This window comes from Rhinolophus sinicus, chromosome 1, assembly GCF_057876585.1.
Source record: "Rhinolophus sinicus isolate RSI-liver-muscle chromosome 1, RSI-T2T, whole genome shotgun sequence".
Classification (NCBI taxonomy): domain Eukaryota; kingdom Metazoa; phylum Chordata; class Mammalia; order Chiroptera; family Rhinolophidae; genus Rhinolophus; species Rhinolophus sinicus.
This window is the reverse complement of record NC_142501.1, coordinates 188,554,128-188,573,125: the sequence shown is the minus strand read 5'-3', so window position 1 is coordinate 188,573,125 and position 18,998 is coordinate 188,554,128. Positions and strand designations below refer to the sequence as shown.

Below are 18,998 nucleotides of genomic sequence, written 5' to 3'. Positions count from 1 at the left end.
CCAGCACAATAACCCCTGTCTGCAAGTGTATATGTATATACAATTATTTATATATATATATATATATATATATATATATATATATATATATATATATATAGTAACATTTATTCATGTTTATTTACATGTGAATATAGGTGTGTGTTGTGTGTATATGTTATTTCTTGATCATCACCATAAGTACTTTTAAACACATTATTTCATTTAACCTTTAAAACAGCCTTATAAAGTAGATGCTATTAGTCCCCACTTTACAGATAAGGAAACTGAGACACAGAAAGGTTGAGTCAGTTACCCAAGGTCACATAATTGATAAGCTGATATTTGAACCTAGGGTTGGCACTGACGTGTGTTTGTAGCCAGTGTGATAGAAGAGCTACCTCTACCATTTACGTAGCATCTGCTGTGTGCACTTGTGCAATGTACTTCACATTCATTATTTCATTTACTGCCCAAAGGATCACAGTGAAGTGTGGCTTTCACTTTAAAAATTTAAAAACTGAGGCCGAGACTTACCCAAAGTTACGCAGTTAATAGGCAGTAAATCCAACATTCAACCCAGCATTACCTCCCACACTACGAGTCACCTCAGTCCTGGGAGAACTGGGGACAGCTGTATGTAAATGTTCTATGAGAAGAAAGGATGGCAGTTATGCTGACCTATTTCTTTTTTCAGGTTCAGTCATTTTTAGCATCATTTGATGGGGAGAAGCTGGAACTCTTAAAAAATGAGCTAATTTCCATTAAAGACATCTTTGCAGCCAAAGAATTAGAGAATGAAGAGAATCAAGAGGAACAAGGTAAAGGAAAATAATCAGTTAATAGTAAGACAAACTGTTGATATGATCCTAATGAAACTGCCATTAATAAGCACAGCCCTTTAAACAAGGTGGAATTATTTAATTCAGTGCTCCTCCTTCCCACTTCCCGAACGCTCCGTGCATCCGCTCTTGTTGCAGAAGCTGGTCACACTGATCTACCGGGGGCACCAAAATAATGTACACATTTTAAGAGATATTATCTATGTATTAGTTTTTGAAGTTAAATTGAATTATGGTAGCAATGTGCAGTATGACATTTGCTCAAAAGATGGCGTTAATCAAATGAATGCTAGCATCATTCACTGTATTACAATTTTAGTACAGTTCTTTTTCCTTTCTTAAAATGTGTATACTTCTTTTTTTTTTTTTTTGGCACTCTTTATGCAATCCTCTTTTTCACTGGGCAGGGACTCCTGACTGAGACATCTTTATTTCTCTGTTGTCCAGCACAATCCCTGGCACATGACTGGCATGCAATAAATGCCTGTGGTCAAGTGACCAAGGAGTACAATGTGCTAAACAGGGTCCTGATGACTAGAGTTTATGCTCTGGTGTCTGTTTTTTTATCTGTGTGTGGAAATTGTTGAATGTGAGTCATGTTGATGGTGGGCAGGTCTTCTAGTAGATTTCTTTTCATATTTTTCGTCTTTCTTTTAATTCATATGTGTAGGAGTTAGGGTGTACTTGTAAGTGGCCCACACTTCACCTATAAAGTACAGTTCTGACAAAGACACTCAGTACACCAGGGCATGATGCATCAGGTTGTCAATCACTAAACTGAGCCAGCCAATGAGATGAGCCCAAGGACACTAGGATCTATTTTGTGAGAAGCAAGGCTTCCTTGAGAGGGGAAACAATGTTTTCAAAGTTGGACATGCTTAATGATTAGGTTGTCCATTGGGGGCAGAATGCAGTAAGACATTTGCTCTGTACATGGAGAATGATTTCTTACTGATATCATCACCAAGCACTTTAGCCACAGTTGTTCTGTGTAGGTTATGCTGAAAGGTCAAGCAACTGTGGATACACGGGGCTGACTTCTAGGACCATCTGAAGGGTCCCATTTGAAACATTTTCACCACTTACCTGTTACGTGGCCTTGAACAAGTCATATCACCTTTCTGCAACTCAGAATCTCACCTGTAAAATGGAGACAATGATACATATTTCCAAGGGCTTTTGTGAGGATCAAATTAGATAATATATGTAAAAACATATATTACAGTGATAGGCACACAGTACCGCTCAAAAATGTTAGTTGTGATTACTATTTAAACTGCTAACATAATGTCAGGAAACTAGTAGACGTGCAATAAACTGTCACTTTTATTTATGATCACACTTGTCATGACTCATGCACTGAGTAGTGATAATGTGCAAGCATACCGTCAAGTACGTAGCTGGAAGTGTTTTGTGCCCAGGTGTGTTACATGCCTTTAATCAGAGCTCGAGCATCAGAGCTCCAATGCTTCAGCCTCGATGCTCAGGACAAAATTATTCTAAGCATTTGCAAACTGTCATTTAAAGACCATCTCCCACTTTAGCCCCACATACTGACTTCATGTGTCTTCAGTTTGATGAGCTTTGTGCTCGTTGTATCAAAATAGACGAATCAATTACACTGAAGTATAGAAAGAGGCCAGTATGAAGAGACTGTTGGAGAATAATGTTTTAGAGCATTTGTATGTTCTTACAAAGTCATAAAGTGTGACAAACTTGTTTTTATTTTAATAATGACACTAAGAGACTAGCTGTCAAAGGTCATGAAGTCAGTGTTCTGGATTCAAGAAAAGCTAACATAGATGCCTCTTTTTCAGAGTAATAGTCACCAAAAAGAGCCAGGCTGTTTCCTTCAGTTTCTTGATAACTGAGGTCGACCTTGGTCCTATTTGGGGTTCATTCAGAAAGAATAAAAAGAGGATCCCAATTCCCCCAAACATCAAGGAGATATTGTTGCCAGTGCAAGTTATGGCAGTATTGCATTCCCAGCTCGTGCTATTTCTCCCATCCAAGTACCAACGAGGCCCGATCCTGCTCAGCTTCCAAGATCAGGTGTGTTCAGTGTGGTATGGCCCTAGACTAACACTATTTCTTGGAGAGAAAACTTGATTCAATACTGTGAAAATGTCACTTCATGTGATATGTTCCGGTCTCAGTGTAGAGCTTCAATAAGTTGAGATTTTTTTTTTCCAGTATGACAAAAAAATATTAGAGTCCTAAATAGCATGCTTAAATTTGTCTTTCCTTAAGTGACAGAACCCTGGTATCTCCCATAATATATCCATTTTCCCAAAGGGCATCTCCACATTTATCAAACCACTATTAATTTTAATTAGTTTAATAAATAAATGTCATTCAAACACTTAAAGAAGAATCAGGAGAAAAGAATAGCAGGGCTGTCATTAAATCAGTCCAATTATGATGGAGTGTGATGAGTCCAGAAAAGTGGACGGATTATATAAAAGCTATAGAGAAGAATCTTATCAGTGGGAGTGAACAGACAACCCAGGAGCAAAACTCTGGGCAAAACCTGAACATTTTCACCAAATTTTTTTCTTGTAAGCACTTACATTCCTGAAAGCTTCCTAACACCTAAGTAATTTATTTGAGAGTCTCCAAAAATGTAATAAACTATCATTTTTAGATACATTTAGTATCGCACGCCCTTGCATTAATGTTAACTAATGATTTGCATGTTTGTCTTTCCAGCAGAGTAGAATTTTATCACACTGCCATGATCTTTAATTTCGTTTACACTGCTGTGAAGAGATTTTAAAAGGCTATTTTCTATTTTTAATGCCTTGGTGAAGATATTCTGAACCATATATATAGACCAAGAGTTGTAGTAATTGACATTCTTTGTTGCCACATTTTTAACCATCTATTTTTATCTACTTCCATTTTCCTCTGTGATTTTTTTCCCTAAAACATTTGCCAGAGCTATTGGTACATTTTCTTGTTTTATAGAATGAATGCACATTTAAAAGCTGGGGCTGCACAAAGTACTTGTGTCCCAATTTAGTGTTGATTACTCCCAAATATTTTTAATCTCCCTATGTTATATGTTTGTAGCATGTAACAATGTAGTTACATAAAACTTTAGTGTTTACAGAATATTTTCACATTTGTTGTATTATTTCATCCTTGCAACAGTGCTGAAGAGGACATGGGTGGGTAAATTGACAGAGGAGGGTTTGGAAGCTAAGAAGTCCTGTGACTGGCCCCAAGTCACAGAGTCACTAAATGCAGGATCTGGGGTAGAACCAATGCCTTCCAAGTCCTCCAGGCCTCTTTCTGCCCCGCAATGTGGCCTCCTACAGAATGAGAAGAACCAGGCTGTTTGGGAATGAGACCTTGTGGATGCTGCCCAGATGTGCCCCTGCCCCTCTTACTTTGCCTACCGAGAGAGGATGACACCAAGACCGTAGCCCAGCAGAGAGAGAATCTCAGCTTTTGAGGAAATCAAATCCCTCCTCCCTTTCCCCACCCACCTCTCACTCCCCAAGCTCACCCTTTCTGCATGTGACTTCTCATTCTTGAAGACTTGGTTCAAACATCACCTCCTCCTGGAAGCCTTCTGAACACCTCTCTGAGGACAGGATTAGGTGCTCCAAAAGCCTCCTCAGTCAGAGCACTTCCCTCTTTGGCTTATAATGATGCTGTGTAAGCTTCATCGTGAACAAAGACAGCCATCTCTCTCTCTACTTCACCCCCGCCCCTTGTTCGGCCATCTTGGCCTCCTTGCTGTCCCCAAGAAGCTGGGCACAGTTCCTCCTGGACTTTGCCCTGGGGTTCCTCTGCCTGGAAGGCTTCCCCTCATCTGGTGTGGCTCATACCGGTTCTCCCCTAGGTCATCATTTAAATGCATCTTCTCAGCTGCCCTCCCATTTAAAATTCCTAACCCCAAGCTGCCCCTGTTCCTTTTCCTTGGTATGTACTTCTCCATAAAATTTAGCACCTGACATAGATTTTTACTTATCTATTTTAGTAGAGTGTCTCCCCCATGAGAATATATGAATTATAGGTAACGATAAACTGATTAAGCCAAATGTTTTGTACAAAGATCTACTTCACGAGCTGCCAACTAACCATTTTGTCTGTAAAACAGAAAAGAACATATGCAGGCAAATGTTAGATACAGCGTTTCTCACATGGCGTAGTAGTTCTCCCTGAAGCTACTGCCTTCACCCACTGACAGAAGCCAGAGTATTTCTTCTCAGAGGGTTTTGAGATCATGTAATCAGGCCAGATTAATGATGCTTTTATTCCTCCCAAAACTGGTGGTAAATCCATGGTGGAATCAATTTTTTAGCACCTGTCAGACACTTTAAAAATGGACTCCCCCAAAATGGCCTGAAGTCATAGATATAAATGAGAGAAGTAAGATTGTAACTTTTTAAAGGGCTCTCCTCTTTATTGCCCACCAATGATGTTAATTTATTTTTAATACATATTATATGTAACATGTTACATATTTTATATAATCATACATATGATATAATTTATTAACAAATTGCTTATTCAATGAATGTTCATTTTAGCACCTATTATGTTCCAGGCACTGTGTTAGATGCTCTGGATTCAGGAATGAGCAAAACAAATACCTTTTCTGTCCTTAGGTAGCTTCCCATCTGGAGGGAAGACATATATTGTAGGACCAGACAGGTGTCCTAGGAAACCTTGGGAATTTTCTCCAGAGATATAATGTTGTTATATCAGATAGTAGACCATCCATCAAGACGACTTCTGCTTGTTCAGTAGTGTGGCTCTGTGGACATAGAAGGGTACCCTGGGCATCATTAGGGTTACAGTGCTAAGCATAATATTCTAAGTTATAAATACAGTATTGTCCCAGGTCGCTCAGCCCTGAGAAAAGTCCCTCCTTTGTTCATTCAGTCATTCCTTCAACAAATAGTTACTGATCACCTCTATCCGTGAACAAGATGGACAAGTGTACCCCCTCATCCCTCCCGCCCTCCCGTTGCCTTCAGGCCAGCCTGGGGGCGCCCCAGGTGGCACTGGGAGCAGTAAGGCTCCAGCAGCCCCCACCCTGCAGCCGTCTGCTGCCTCACTGCTGTGCTCATAAGAAGGGGAAACTCATCTTTGCCCCGCAGCTGGAGGGCAGGCGGTAAGGTTGGGGGAGCTGCCACATTCTGAAAGGTGAAAAATAAATCGTGCCTCTTACTTCTGTCATTTTCTATTTCTAGGCTCAGAAGAAAAGGGAGAAGAATTTGCTAGCATGCTTACAGAGCTTCTCTTTGAATTACATGTGGCGGCCACACCTGACAAACTCAATAAGGTCAGCACCGTCTGAGTCTGAGTTTTTGTTTTTTAAAAGAAAGGTCTCAGTTATAAAATTCCAGAAATGCACCTGAAATGGAAAACACCCCAAACCTTAAAGGGCACATGAGTGGAGGGAAGTCAGAGGTCAGTAATTAAGGTCTGAGGAGGCAACATAATGAAATGCAATGGCAGAGAACATGCTAGACTGTGTCACGAGACCTGTATTTTTAGTTGCACCTGCACTAATAATTACCTTGTGACCTTGAACAAGTCATTTCATCCCAAAATAGAATACTGTGTCAGAGCAATGGTTAGCTTCAGCATAGGGAGAGGGGAGGGGTACAGAATCACCAAGAGACTTTTTAAAATTCCATCTCCCCCCTCCCCTACTCAAGTGACATGCTAGAATTAGGCAGCGAGAAGCACATCAGCCAGGTCAACCCATGTCCTCTCCTACCTGGGACGCTGGTGCTACATCATGTCTAAGAATGTTCCAGCTTTCACGGTTTGGGTTCCTCTAACAGTACCACAGGATGTTTTGCAAGTTAGTACAAGGTTTTGCTGTGGAGTTTCTTAATGAGGACATTGATCACTAATTACTTAAGACTGTCATTTTTCTTATTCTCCCTTTGTTTTCCCTTTCTTCTCTTTAGCGAGCAATAGCTGACACAGGCCCTCATTTATCAAGGTGGGTGAGGAAAGGGCAGAATGAGGCAGTGAGGAGGAGAGATGAGTAATTTCTTTATCTCTGATAGAGGTCACTGATTCTGGCAGGTCAGTGACTTGAACACAGTGGGAAATTGCCTCATTCATCTCCGTGCAGCACCTGCCACAGCTCGGAGAGTGTGTGCGGTGTCTCCACGGCCTCACTGGTTTATTTACATAGTCAGGTAAACCTTTGTCCGTAAAAGAGGACAAAGGATACCAAGGATAGTGTTGTTGGGTTCTGTCTCCCCAAATCTTCTTGCCTTTAACCTGCCATTCAACGCTGACGTAATAAATTTTGCCGTGTAATTACGCTTTAAGATGAGAAAGAAGTAAGTTTAGCATAAGCTCAGACACAACTTTCACTTAAGGAAACAGCTTAAACCATATCAATAAAAGCTGGGTGAGTCTCCTTTTCTAAATGGAATTGCAGATAGGGAAAGTGGTTTCTGCTTATTCAATTTAGCCATCAGTTTTGAGGCCACAGGTTGCTCAATCTGCCCTCCTGTGAAATTAAACTTGTCACAGAGCGACGTTCATCTTTCCAACAGCTCTTCTCTCCTCTCCCCTGGAAGTCAGAAGACCTGGCATGGCTAGAGAAGAGCCAAGCCATCTTTCATCTTCCCAGCATGATATATTATTAGGTTCATGAAACATTAAGCGCTTCATGAGACTTATCGCATGAGGAAATTTGCTTTAGCAATGACCCTGTCTAAATCTCTAACCTATATATATATATTTTTAAAGTACTGTTATTCTTTTATAGTTGGTCATGAAAAGTGACAAATATACTATCGCTCTTTCAAGGTGACTGCCATTTTTATTCTTGTCTGAGTATCATTGTAGAGTGCTTTTTAAAAAGTCCTCCAGCCCTGTAATGTTCTCTCCACACTTTCTATTCTGTCCCCTTTTCTTACTTTATATTCACCCGAAAGCAACAACAAGGTGTTTTTAAGGAGGTTGAGAAATTGCCCCATCACTCTTTAAATGTACCACTCTTGAAGGTTTAGGGCAACTTGGTCCTAGTCTTAAGATTAGAATTTCTTACTCTCCATTTTTGCATAATAAATTTATTTCTTTGGTTGGGGGCCTGTGCAGGCCATGAAAAAAGCTCATGACTGGGTAGAAGAAGATCAAACTGTGCTGCCAGTAAGTGTGACAGAAGAGTCAGAGGAGAAAACTGAAAAGGAAGACAAACCTGAAAACCCTGAAGAAGACGAAAAGGAAGAAAAGACAACTAAAACGGTTGAGGTAAATTTATGTCAGGTTGTCCACCTAAGAAGCAGCAATATTATATTAATTTTGTTAGCAGCCTAATTTTAAGTGTGGAGAAGCCATTTAATTTTCATTTGCACCCTTTCCACGTTATAGAAATGTGAGTACTAATATAATACACACTAAAATTTCTCTATGCCAAGACAATCCATGACTTAGCATAGATATGTACTGTAGCTTTTCTCCATAGCTCTACAATGATAATTTAGAGGAAAGAAGATCTACAAGAACATAGCTGATTTACCTTGAGGGTAAAATTCTATCTTGTATGCAAATTTGTAACCATAAAATGCCTTTATGCCCCATAACTAATGAGGTAATTGAAACTTTTTCCAAAAAAGCATTGCCATCGTTTTTATTCTGCAGTTTAATAAATATATATGTGCATAACATATACCCTCCCTGTGTTCAAAATGAGCTTTCAATAGCTTCATCTTACATTGGATTTTAATTGTAGAGAAAGTAATTTTTAAAATTAGGTCACTCGAAGAAGAATGTCCATTGAGGCCTATTCATTCAGCCGCCCTTCTAAACGCATTCTTGAGCACCTGCCTGTTGTGTGCCCAGTGTTGCTCTGAGAACTGGGGACATAAATGAATAAGGCTTGCCTTGTCCCTGGGAACCTGGCAGCACTTCTACTTCTGGCAGCATTTCTACTTAGAAAAGTCTTAGACACGCCCATTAATCTTTGGGTAAACTTTTTCAGGTCATATTTGAGTTTTCTTTCCAAGAATTATATATGTATGTATACACATACATATACTATCACAGGGCTTTAAAAAAAGCATCTCCTTAGTGACTAATTTTCTCACTTGTATTCACTTATTTTAGGAAGTGTACATGCTGTCCATCGAAAGTCTGGCAGAAGTCACAGCACGCTGTATTGAACAGCTTCATAAAGTAGCAGAATTAATTCTTCATGGACAAGAAGAGGAAAAACCAGCTCGGGACCAAGCAAAAGTTCTGATAAAGTAAATGTTATTTTTAATTCTTATGTTTCCAATTTTATAAACATTTGCCATTCAAATACATGCACACATACACACACCCTAGGCTACTAAAGATTCAGATTTCAAGTCAACTGATTCCAGTGTTCTGTGGTCATCTTAAGGAGCAAGGACTCTTTTAAGAAATGAGCCATGTTAGCAATAATAATAATAATAATAATAAATTAGACACTATGGAAATTATTTATGAAGAGATTTAAGGGAAGACACCCTAAATCATTCAGAGGTAAGTGTTTATTATAATTGATCAAAGTCTTGGAAGTACAGACCTTTGAGGGTAATGACATTTTTAACATATCACACGAATAGAGAAAGGATACCTTAATGTGACTTCTTAGCGAGCTTCACAAAAATATGCAAACACACCCCACAATGTTCCTAGGGACTTACACCAGCTCTAAATATTCTGAATTCTGGCAGCAATGGTCGCTGGTGTAAGTCAGTTCACTGTGGATTGCATGTATGTGCATATGTGCTGTCATACGTTATGTTCTTCAATAAATAGAAGCTATTGTTTATCTAGAAATAAAAATGTAAGTATATGTAACTTTATATACATGGAAAAAGTTGGTGTGGAGTATTCCTTAAAATAGTTGGTATGGAGCTGAAAAATATAACGTTAACTTTTATACACATGACTGTGTGTTGTGGTATAGAAAATTAGCACAGGTCCAAATAGCATCTTATTATTATACATACACAGGGGCCAAAATAAGAGCCTCCTAGAAATATATGGGTGTACACACACACACACACACACACACACACACACACATACACACACACCTCAACATACTAATTCACCTTGCTTATCTTGTCTTTGCTTATTACTGAATTTGGCATTGCAGGTTAGGGTGGAAATTTTTAGAGGAAAGACCTTCTAAAAGGTCAAATATTAGTGTCTTTGCACTGCTGGTGGCATTTTTCCTCACTTGTAAGGATTTGTCATCTAGTTTAGGTTTTCATAGCTAAATGTGAAAATCAAAGATACTATAAGAACTGTACAATCCTGCCCTTAATATGCCTTTAAAAATAATAAATGAATAAATAGGTACTTACCTCAAAGTATAGAAGGAAAAAGAAAAGGCAAAATAGAAAAGTTTAAAATATTAAGGAAAACATCTAAGTACTATTTTGTATTTGCTTACTGATGTGAAAGAGGAGGGCCGAAGTTCAGAAGTCCTTGAGCATAGATAGCAGGACCTTACCCTTAGCTCCTTTCTGATTCCCAGCCCTGATTGTCTGACCCTTACCAAGCTTTGTAATAAGGCCTCACATTTGTCTCTATAATTAGTGCCTCTCCAACCACCGGCCCAAGAACATACAGAATGGCTCTGTGCTATTTCTTAGCCTTACTCCTGAGCCTTTCTGCTGATAAGTTTTGGGTGGAGGGAGGGATGGAAGGATGAATGCATAGCTTAAATAAGGACCTCTATTTCTCAAAACAACAGTTACCCGTAGTGACTTCACTAGATCTTTTAATATGTTAGATTCTTAACTTAGAGTTAATGTTTTTCCAATGACATTTTAATCACTATTCATAAAAGTCATATATGTGAATTATTTTAAAAAATTGGACAATATCCACGCTGTTAGTTAATTAGATTGTTTTGTTTTTGTCATCATTTGTAATGTTATGACAAACATCACTTTGGTGAAATATTTGTGTTTGTCTTGAATCATTTTCTTAGGGTAAAGTCCTAGAAGTGGAATGGCTGGAATAAACTTGGAGTTTTGATATAAGTCTTAAAAACATATATTCTACAGGATCTTTATTTTGAGGCATCCAATAAAAACATAGTCAAGATATTGAGACATTTGAATTTGAATCCCAGCTCTGTCACTACTGCATGTCCTAACCAAGTTACTTAACCTTCTTAAATGTCAGTTTCTTCATCTATAAAACGGGAATAATAACGTAACCCATAAGGTCACTATGAAGATTAAATGCAATTATGCACCTGTAAGTGTTTAACATAGCACCTCGATGGATGTTCATTATTATTTAAAAATGACCAAAAAGCTGGAGAAAATCCACTTGGCAAGAGTTTTATGCCCCTCTACATGTGGAGCTCAAGACTGGTATTTTCCTGCATGTGGTTTTTTTGTTTTGTTTTTGTTTTTGTTTGTTTTGTTTTTTTAATTAGTTTCAGGTGTACAAAACAATGTAATATTTAAACATTTATCATTTATATCCCTCACACAGTGATAACCCCCCATCCTCATCTACTACCCCTCTGACATCATATTCAGCTATTACATTTCCACTCTCTCTATTCCTAATGCTGTACTCTACTTCTTGTAACTATATATATGTATAAACTTGTAGTTGACATTCATTATTGTTCAGCTTCAGCTTCAGGTGTACAGTGCAGTGATCAGGCATCTACATCTTCCCTGAGGTGGTCTCCCTAATGGAACAAGTGTCCATCGGATTCCCTACAAAACCTTTACAACATTATTGATTACATTCCCCAAATTGACTTTTGTATCCTGGTGGCAATCTTGTGGTTACTGACTGTGCTTTCTAACCTCCTCACCTTCCCCCTTATCCACACCCCTGCTCCCATCTAGCAACCCTCAGTTTTTCCTCTATGTCTCTGAGACTGTTTCTGATTAGTTCATTCATTTATTCTTTCCTTTAGATTCCACATATAAGTGAGATCATATGGTATTTGTCTTTCTCTGACTTATTTCACTTAGCATAATGTTCTCTAGGTCCATCCATATTGTTGCAAGTGGTAAGATTTCATTCTTCTTTATGGCTGCGTAATACTCCATTATATAAATGTACCACAGTTCCTGCATGTGGTTTTGGCTCCAAAAGGTGGTAGGCAGAGTCAGGCGATTGTTCTTTAATGAAGAACCTAAACTGTTTATGAATCATGGAAGATTGTTGAGAAAAATATTTCTACAGAGCATCTTCAAGCTGTGTGCCATTCTTTTAAGTGGAGAACTGTATTTATATCAATAATTGTCTTGATGGTTAAATTATCTTACTTCATTGAAAATCCCAAACCACTTTTTTTTTTTTTTTAATTTCAGATTAACTACTGCAATGTGCAATGAAGTGGCCTCCTTATCAAAGAAGTTTACGAATTCCTTAACCACTGTTGGGGTAAGATTATAATACTGTCTTTTTTTCACCTTTCTAAGGGAGAGGGGTCTATGAGGGGCTCTGAGGAAAAGTGGAGGATGCAGTGCCTTCTTTGGTAGCTCCACAAAATAGAAGCTCCGCCGTGACATTTACTAAAACCAGCCCAAGAGCACGTTCTCTGACAGGCAGTGTAGCGCTCTCAGCTAACTGCATTCCAGCCCTGATGCTGCCATCTCAGTTACCTGAGATGTCGGGTAGGTTTTCAAACTGCTCTGGGCCTCGTTTTCTTTATTTGCTTTTTAAGCGTCAAAAGAAGGTCCCTTCCATTACTTAATATCTGGGATATGTAATCCAAGAGTCTGTCTTAAAACAATGAATTTTGAATAGTCACATTCACTGTTGCCCTGGGAACCTATTTGATAAGCCACCCAAGATGAAAAGTTTCTTTGCTTTATTGTTACACTTCAACTTTAACCAAAAGAAAAAATTTCACCAATTGTCATAAGTGTTTCTGTTCTCAAGGTAATGACTTGGAAAGGCTCATCATTCATTTGGAGGTGTGGCTTCTGGTTCTTTTCCTTAAAAATTTGTCATATAACCCTACCTTAGTGGTATTGGAGAAGACAAGTAGAAAATATTCATTTTTAAGCTTTCTGATTTTTCTTTTAAAGCCCAGGATGCAAAGGTGGATGATTCTTTCCATGAGAAACAGCAGATTTTTCTTCCTATTTTATTTAGTGTTTTAGGGTAAAAATGTATTTGTTTCCTCGTGCTGCTATAACGAGTACCACAAACTGGTGACTTAAACACAGAAATCTATTGTCTCACAGTTGTAGAGGCTAGGTGTCTGAGAGCCAGGTGTTGGCAGAGCCATGCTTGCTCTGAAGCCTCTAGGGGAGGATCCTTCCGGGCCTCTTCCAGCTTCTGGTAGCCTCAGGCATTCTTTGGCTTTTGGCAGCATAACTGTAACCTTTTTCTCCCTCTTTACATTATCCTCCCTCTGTGCATATCTATGTCTGGATTTCCCTCTTCTTATTAAGGACAGTCACATTGGTTTCGGGTATGACCAGTATGACCTCATCTTAAGGAGTGACATCTGCAATGACCCTGTCTCCAAACAAGGTCACCTCTGATGTCCTAGAGGTTAGGGACTTCAACATATCTCGCTGGGGGACACAATTCAACCCATAACAGGAAGTCACAGAAACAAGCTCTAAATAATTTAGACAGAAAAAGGACTTTATTAAAGGCAGTGGAGGAATGTGAGCCGCTGTAGGGCCCCAGCACCAGAGCTCCTGTGTTGCCATTAATGGGACTCAACTACCGCAGTTCTCAATTCTCTCCATTCAGGTTTTGGGTTCCTGGGTGAGAAGGTTTGAAAGGCAGTGTGTGTGGGGGTGGGGGTGGAGGGGTGGGGGGGTGTATCATATAGCCATCCTGGTATCACCAGTAGAGACTAGAGACAGAATCATATCATATAGACCTACCTGGCTGCTAGGGTGCACCTCCCCGACCCCCAAACCCCGGCAAAGGGCTGTTCTGAAAAAAATTGAAAATGATTGTGGACCTGTCAGGAGATGTTTGTCTCCCATACTTCTGTGATTCAGTTAATAAGGGGTGAGCTACATACTATCTATTCGTCCAGCTGTCAAGGAATCTTGTTTACTTCTCTTATTTGGTAAAACATCAGCTTTTATATTTGCCTCATTTTAGGCCTTCAACAATTGAGCTTCAGTGTATGTAAGGGGGAGGTGGAAGCTCATTGATAGGACAGGCTCAATAAAATTAATTTATGTACTCAGTGTTGTCTCAGTTAGCTGACACCCATGGACTTTGGTGTAACTGCTAGGCATACAGAGAGGTGTGAGGTCTTAATCAGGTTTCAGTGACTCAGCTTCCCAAGCCTCTACTGTACCCTCTTCTCACTCTTTCCAAAGTTTACTAGGTGAGAAACCGAGCCCCAGAGGTGTGAACTGATTCGCCTAGGACTTGCAATTGATCTCTCAACTTCCAGTTAGCTGACCTTCAGACACAGCAGGCAGCCAAATGTTTGGTTCTCTACGGTTATCTAGTGATGAGGGTGTATATGTGTGCATGTATGTGTGTTGTATGTTTTATGTGATTCATGTTAAGCATTAATTTATTTACACTAGTGGGCAATATTCATGGTACTGCTCTCGATTCCTTTCAACATATTGTATTCCAGCACAGGGCTTCTCAAACCTTAATGTACAAGGAAATCACCTGCACATCTTGTAAAAATGCAGATTCTGATTCAGTAGGTCTGCGATGAGGACTGACCTTCTGCATTTCTAACAAGCTCCCAGGGTGATAACAATGTTCCTAACCCACAGGCTGCATTTTGAGTAGCAAAGCTCTAGCAGACGGGTATTGTACTTGAATTCGTGCGTGTATACAGTTGACCCTTGAACAACATGGGATTGAACTGTGCAGGTCCAATTACACGCAAAATTTTTTTCAATAAATACTGGAAGTGTGTTTTCCTTACGATTTTATTAATAACATTTTCTTTTATCTAGCTTATTCTATTGTAAGAACACAGTATATACTACATATAATATATAAAATATGTGTTAATCAACGGTCTAGGTTATCGGCAAGGCTTCCGGTCGACAGGAGGCTATTCGGAGTTAAGTTTTTGGGAAGTCAAAAGTGCTATGCAGATTTTTGACTGCAGGGGAGGAGGGGTCAGTGCCCCTAACCCCCATGGAGTTCAAGAATTAATTGTATATTCACATGTGTACAAATGTTTGCGTGCACCAAACCAGGAAGACACAGTTCTTATTTTGGAGAAAGAAAATGTTAAATCTAAGTAGCGTTTAGTGAAATGCCATCTTGCCCCAACAATCCTCCTCATTTTGTACTGTGATGAATCATTTACATCAAGTCATTGTTTCTGTTTTCTAAAATAGCCATTATTCATAACTGGAAGTTAATGAGTGTGTATTGCTCTCCAGGCTCTATTAAAATTGCTTGCACATCTCATTGAGTCTGAAAACCTCATTTCGATTATATTTTAGAGGTTTATTGATAATCAAATAAACATGAGAGCAAATACCATAATGGATTTTCTGGTTCCTTACTAAAATGACTGGGTTTTTAAAGATTTTGTTTTCCCCAAGACTCCATTATGGTTTCCCCGGTAAGACAATACTTCACCCTCAGTAGCGTAATGTCAATGAAAGGGGGCTGCTTGGGAAAGATGTATTTCATTTATGTACTTTTGTTTACCATAAAGTCTTCTGGGTACATGAGGGAAACCAGCTGATTAAGATTGCCCTTTCTCTTTCCAGGCCCTTTAATTATTTATTGTCTAAGAGTAGATTGAACATTTCAGATAGAGAAGACTTCTGATGGATAGACCCCTAGTGGGAATAATAACGATGATACTAACACGAGCTCTCATTTTTTCCATTCCTACTTTATATCAGGCTTTGTAATCTGTGCTTTATATATAGTCATGTTTGGCAAACTGGGATCTGCAGACCTTTTTTTTTTTTTTTTCTGCAAGTTATATTTAAAAATGTTTTAATTTTGCTACCAATCTGGAAGGCACACCATATAACCAAGTACCCATGTTTGCATTTAGAATGAGAAGGGGAAAAAAAAAAAAAAAAAAGACTAACAAACAGCTGGGACTGGGGTAGGGAGTAAGTTACCTAACTCACCTGTAAAATTTAAGCATCCCCTACCAAGAAAGACAAAGAAACAACTTCAGTCATCTAGATAGTAATTATAATGCAATATTTCTAAAAATCAAGATGAATGCAAAAGTATCATGATAATGAACAAAATATCAAAATTTTATGTAAAAATAGGATCTGACCCTGCACGTGTGCAACTCAGCCTCACTCACCTCACCCTAATGCCAGACCTGCTACAAGCTTTAAATAGTTAGAAAGGTCTGAGTTTAAATTTCTAGCTATGTGACCTTAAACAAGTTACTCAACCTTCCTGGTTCCTATTTTCTCATCTTTAAATTAGGTACCTCCCTCCCTCCTAGGATTTGTCAAAATTAAATGAGATACTATAGGGGAAGCAGCATATATGAAGCTTGGCCTAGAGTAAGCATTCCACTTCTCCCCTTCCTGTCTAAGTAATCCCTCAACAAAGCCAGTGTATGACATTTTATGTAGCAAGCCTTGTGGAATAAGCACCTAATCTGTCACTTTCATCCTTTGATCCCACAGAGCAACAAGAAGGCTGAAGTCCTTAACCCCGTGATCAATAGTGTACTGTTAGAGGTAAGTGTCCCTGGAGAGAAAGTGCTTCTCAATCAAAGCAAATGTTAGGGCTACGATTGTGTATTTAAGTTTTTTTTGTGTTTTTTTTTTGTTTTTCTTCCAGGCAGTTAATGTTAGTGCAAGTCTAAATCTTATCATCAGCAGTCTTTTTTGAGTACATTTGTGGAGCTCAACCAGCTGTAAACCCTCTCGTGAAGCAACAATACCTCATTTTCAAGAATTCCTGATTATAAAGAGAAATGCTAAGCTTGCACATTAATTTCTGTCGCTGTTTTCTCTGGCAGAAGCAGATTTTTGCTGCCAAGTTTGACACCAGATTTAGCATTGTGATTATTGGCTGCCATCAGGGATTCTTGCTCAATGGTGATTTTCTTAAAAATGGGCACTTCCCTCCATTCACAATACCCTTTGGTTTAGCTGGGTCTGAGCTCCATCTGGCAAAATGACAAGTAGACTGTTGAGCCTCAGCCTGTTCAGTGACCAGAGGCGCCATCCTCTGCAACCACTTGCTCTGTGGCCTGTCCACTCAGCAGGACTTTATAGCATAGATTGGAAGCTGCCCTGACACCACTGTGTCTTTACCAGAAGCAGTGATATGAGAGAAGAAAAGAGTCCCACAGACATTCTTGAGTCATCGGGCATTGTATTCTACCTGTGGTTGGTGGAGGAAGACCTTCCATTAGGGGCCGCACTGTAAAAAACTGGCATATCTATAGCCACAGGGCACCCAGCTAAAGCCACAAGATGCTAACAAGCTAAGTTTGCACATGGCCAGTGAATATACACCAGCTTTTTACTGTCTGAAGTAGCTGTCAATTGCAAAATTTGAAAATTACCGAACTTCATGGAGGGCTACCTGTATATTTATAGCAGTGTGTTTAAGAGTCATGCCTTATTGTTAAGGAAGACTACCAAGGTATAAAAGTAACAAAGTGGTGGCACCAAGTGTTATTGTATAGGTCACAGCCACACCGTGGGATGGAGTCGACCAGAAGGGACAAGGCGTGTAGGTGCAGGTTCTGGAGGGACAGACACAGTTAAGAGGAAACCCAGAGACAGAAGAACAAAAGAATCTCTCCCCTGGCCACCCAGAAGGCATTAGCAGATTAATTTATCACCTCAGTCATGAAGAATATGAGATCAGATGTTTATCCATTCTCCCACTGGAAGTTTTCTCATGCTGTGGTTACCTGAAACTTTAAATGACCCCTCCCTCTAATACTGTATGTTAGAACACAATAGAATATGAGTGGCAGCGTCATATATACAAACCAAGGAGAAGGTACTAACGCACATGGCAGGATGACAGTGTTCAAGGTTTGCCATGAATAACGCCACAATAATAATACCTCCACTTAGCTTTATGTAGACCGTTCTTGTTTATTCAGCTATAGGTTAGGACAAACTAGAGCCTGCTGCATACTATGCTTTTGTGTTATTTCAGGGCAGTGGGGTTGATCTAGGAAGAGGATAGTTCAGACTGGACATACTGGGTCATGAATATACACACACCGATGTGTCCTAAAAATCTATAGAAATGACTTGCCTCATTCTGAGTGAATTCTTCTCTCTGTTACGGTAGAAAATTAAGAGCTGGACACACTCCATCCAAAGGAATGTGTTTACATTTTCTCTAAGCACCAATATTACAAGAAAAATATTATTATATATTTTGGGGCTTGATGAGAGGGAACGTTATCAAATTGGAAGAACTGTCGAGACTGAACTATGGAAATAACCCTTCAACCACATTGTTCTCCTCTCTTAGGGCTGCAATAGCACGGCATACATACAGGACGCCTTCCAGCTGCTGTTGCCAGTTCTGCAGGTTTCACACATCCAGGCCAGTTGTTCAGAAGCACAGCCATGATCTGGCCAGACTCCATCTCATTAAAGGAAACAACAGGCTACATTGCTTTGATATATTTATCACTGAAGGTGATGTTTTCTACGCATCTGGCTGCAAACACCCCTTTGACAACACTACAAGCAATTTTGCACAGACAGTATTGAGAATGCAAGTTCAAAGAGAGTATCATTTCTCTTAATGTATATGGTTGGTTTACAATAGTCGTATTTTCTTTGTGTTAATTTAAATTTACACAGCTTTGTATTGATAATTTCCTTTAATCTGAAATTCATTCACAAATGCTCACTGCCATTTTCCTGGTCAAGCATGCTATATTTAGAAATTCATAGGAATACCCTACCTAGACTTTTTTTTTTTAACTCTTTGAATTTTTACCTTTAAAATGCCCATTCTTATAGTATTACTTTAAATTAATTCTAATACTGAACTTAGTTTTGTTGCATAAATGCCATGCAAAGATAACACTACTTATAGATTTACTTTTTATGGTTAAAGAGGAACATAATTATCTCTTTATAGCCATTCATTCTTGAAAAGCATTTATTGAGCTCCTGCTCTATGCTCACAATAGAGTAGCATGATCTCACCCCAATCAAGGTAGATATTCTGATAGAGGGTTTATAATAATTCTTAAACTGCTTTAAAATACTAATAAATTTTCTATACCTTAAAAAA

At 39.0% G+C, this 18,998-nt stretch overlaps 1 protein-coding gene across 2 annotated transcripts in view; it reads left to right on the top strand.

Moving 5' to 3' along the window:
• FAM114A1 (family with sequence similarity 114 member A1) overlaps positions 1–18,998 on the top strand; it is a 61,734-nt gene extending 42,736 nt beyond the window's left edge. The window contains exons 8-14 of one of the 2 annotated variants that reach the window (XM_019741990.3): positions 677–800; positions 6,029–6,120; positions 7,908–8,060; positions 8,916–9,055; positions 12,137–12,209; positions 16,400–16,453; positions 18,222–18,998. In XM_019741990.3, the coding sequence (XP_019597549.3) occupies positions 677–800; positions 6,029–6,120; positions 7,908–8,060; positions 8,916–9,055; positions 12,137–12,209; positions 16,400–16,453; positions 18,222–18,323 (738 nt within the window). In that variant the 3' untranslated portion in view covers positions 18,324–18,998. The remainder of the gene's footprint in view (positions 1–676; positions 801–6,028; positions 6,121–7,907; positions 8,061–8,915; positions 9,056–12,136; positions 12,210–16,399; positions 16,454–18,221) is intronic. The other variant, XM_019741991.3, reaches the window with a different exon arrangement.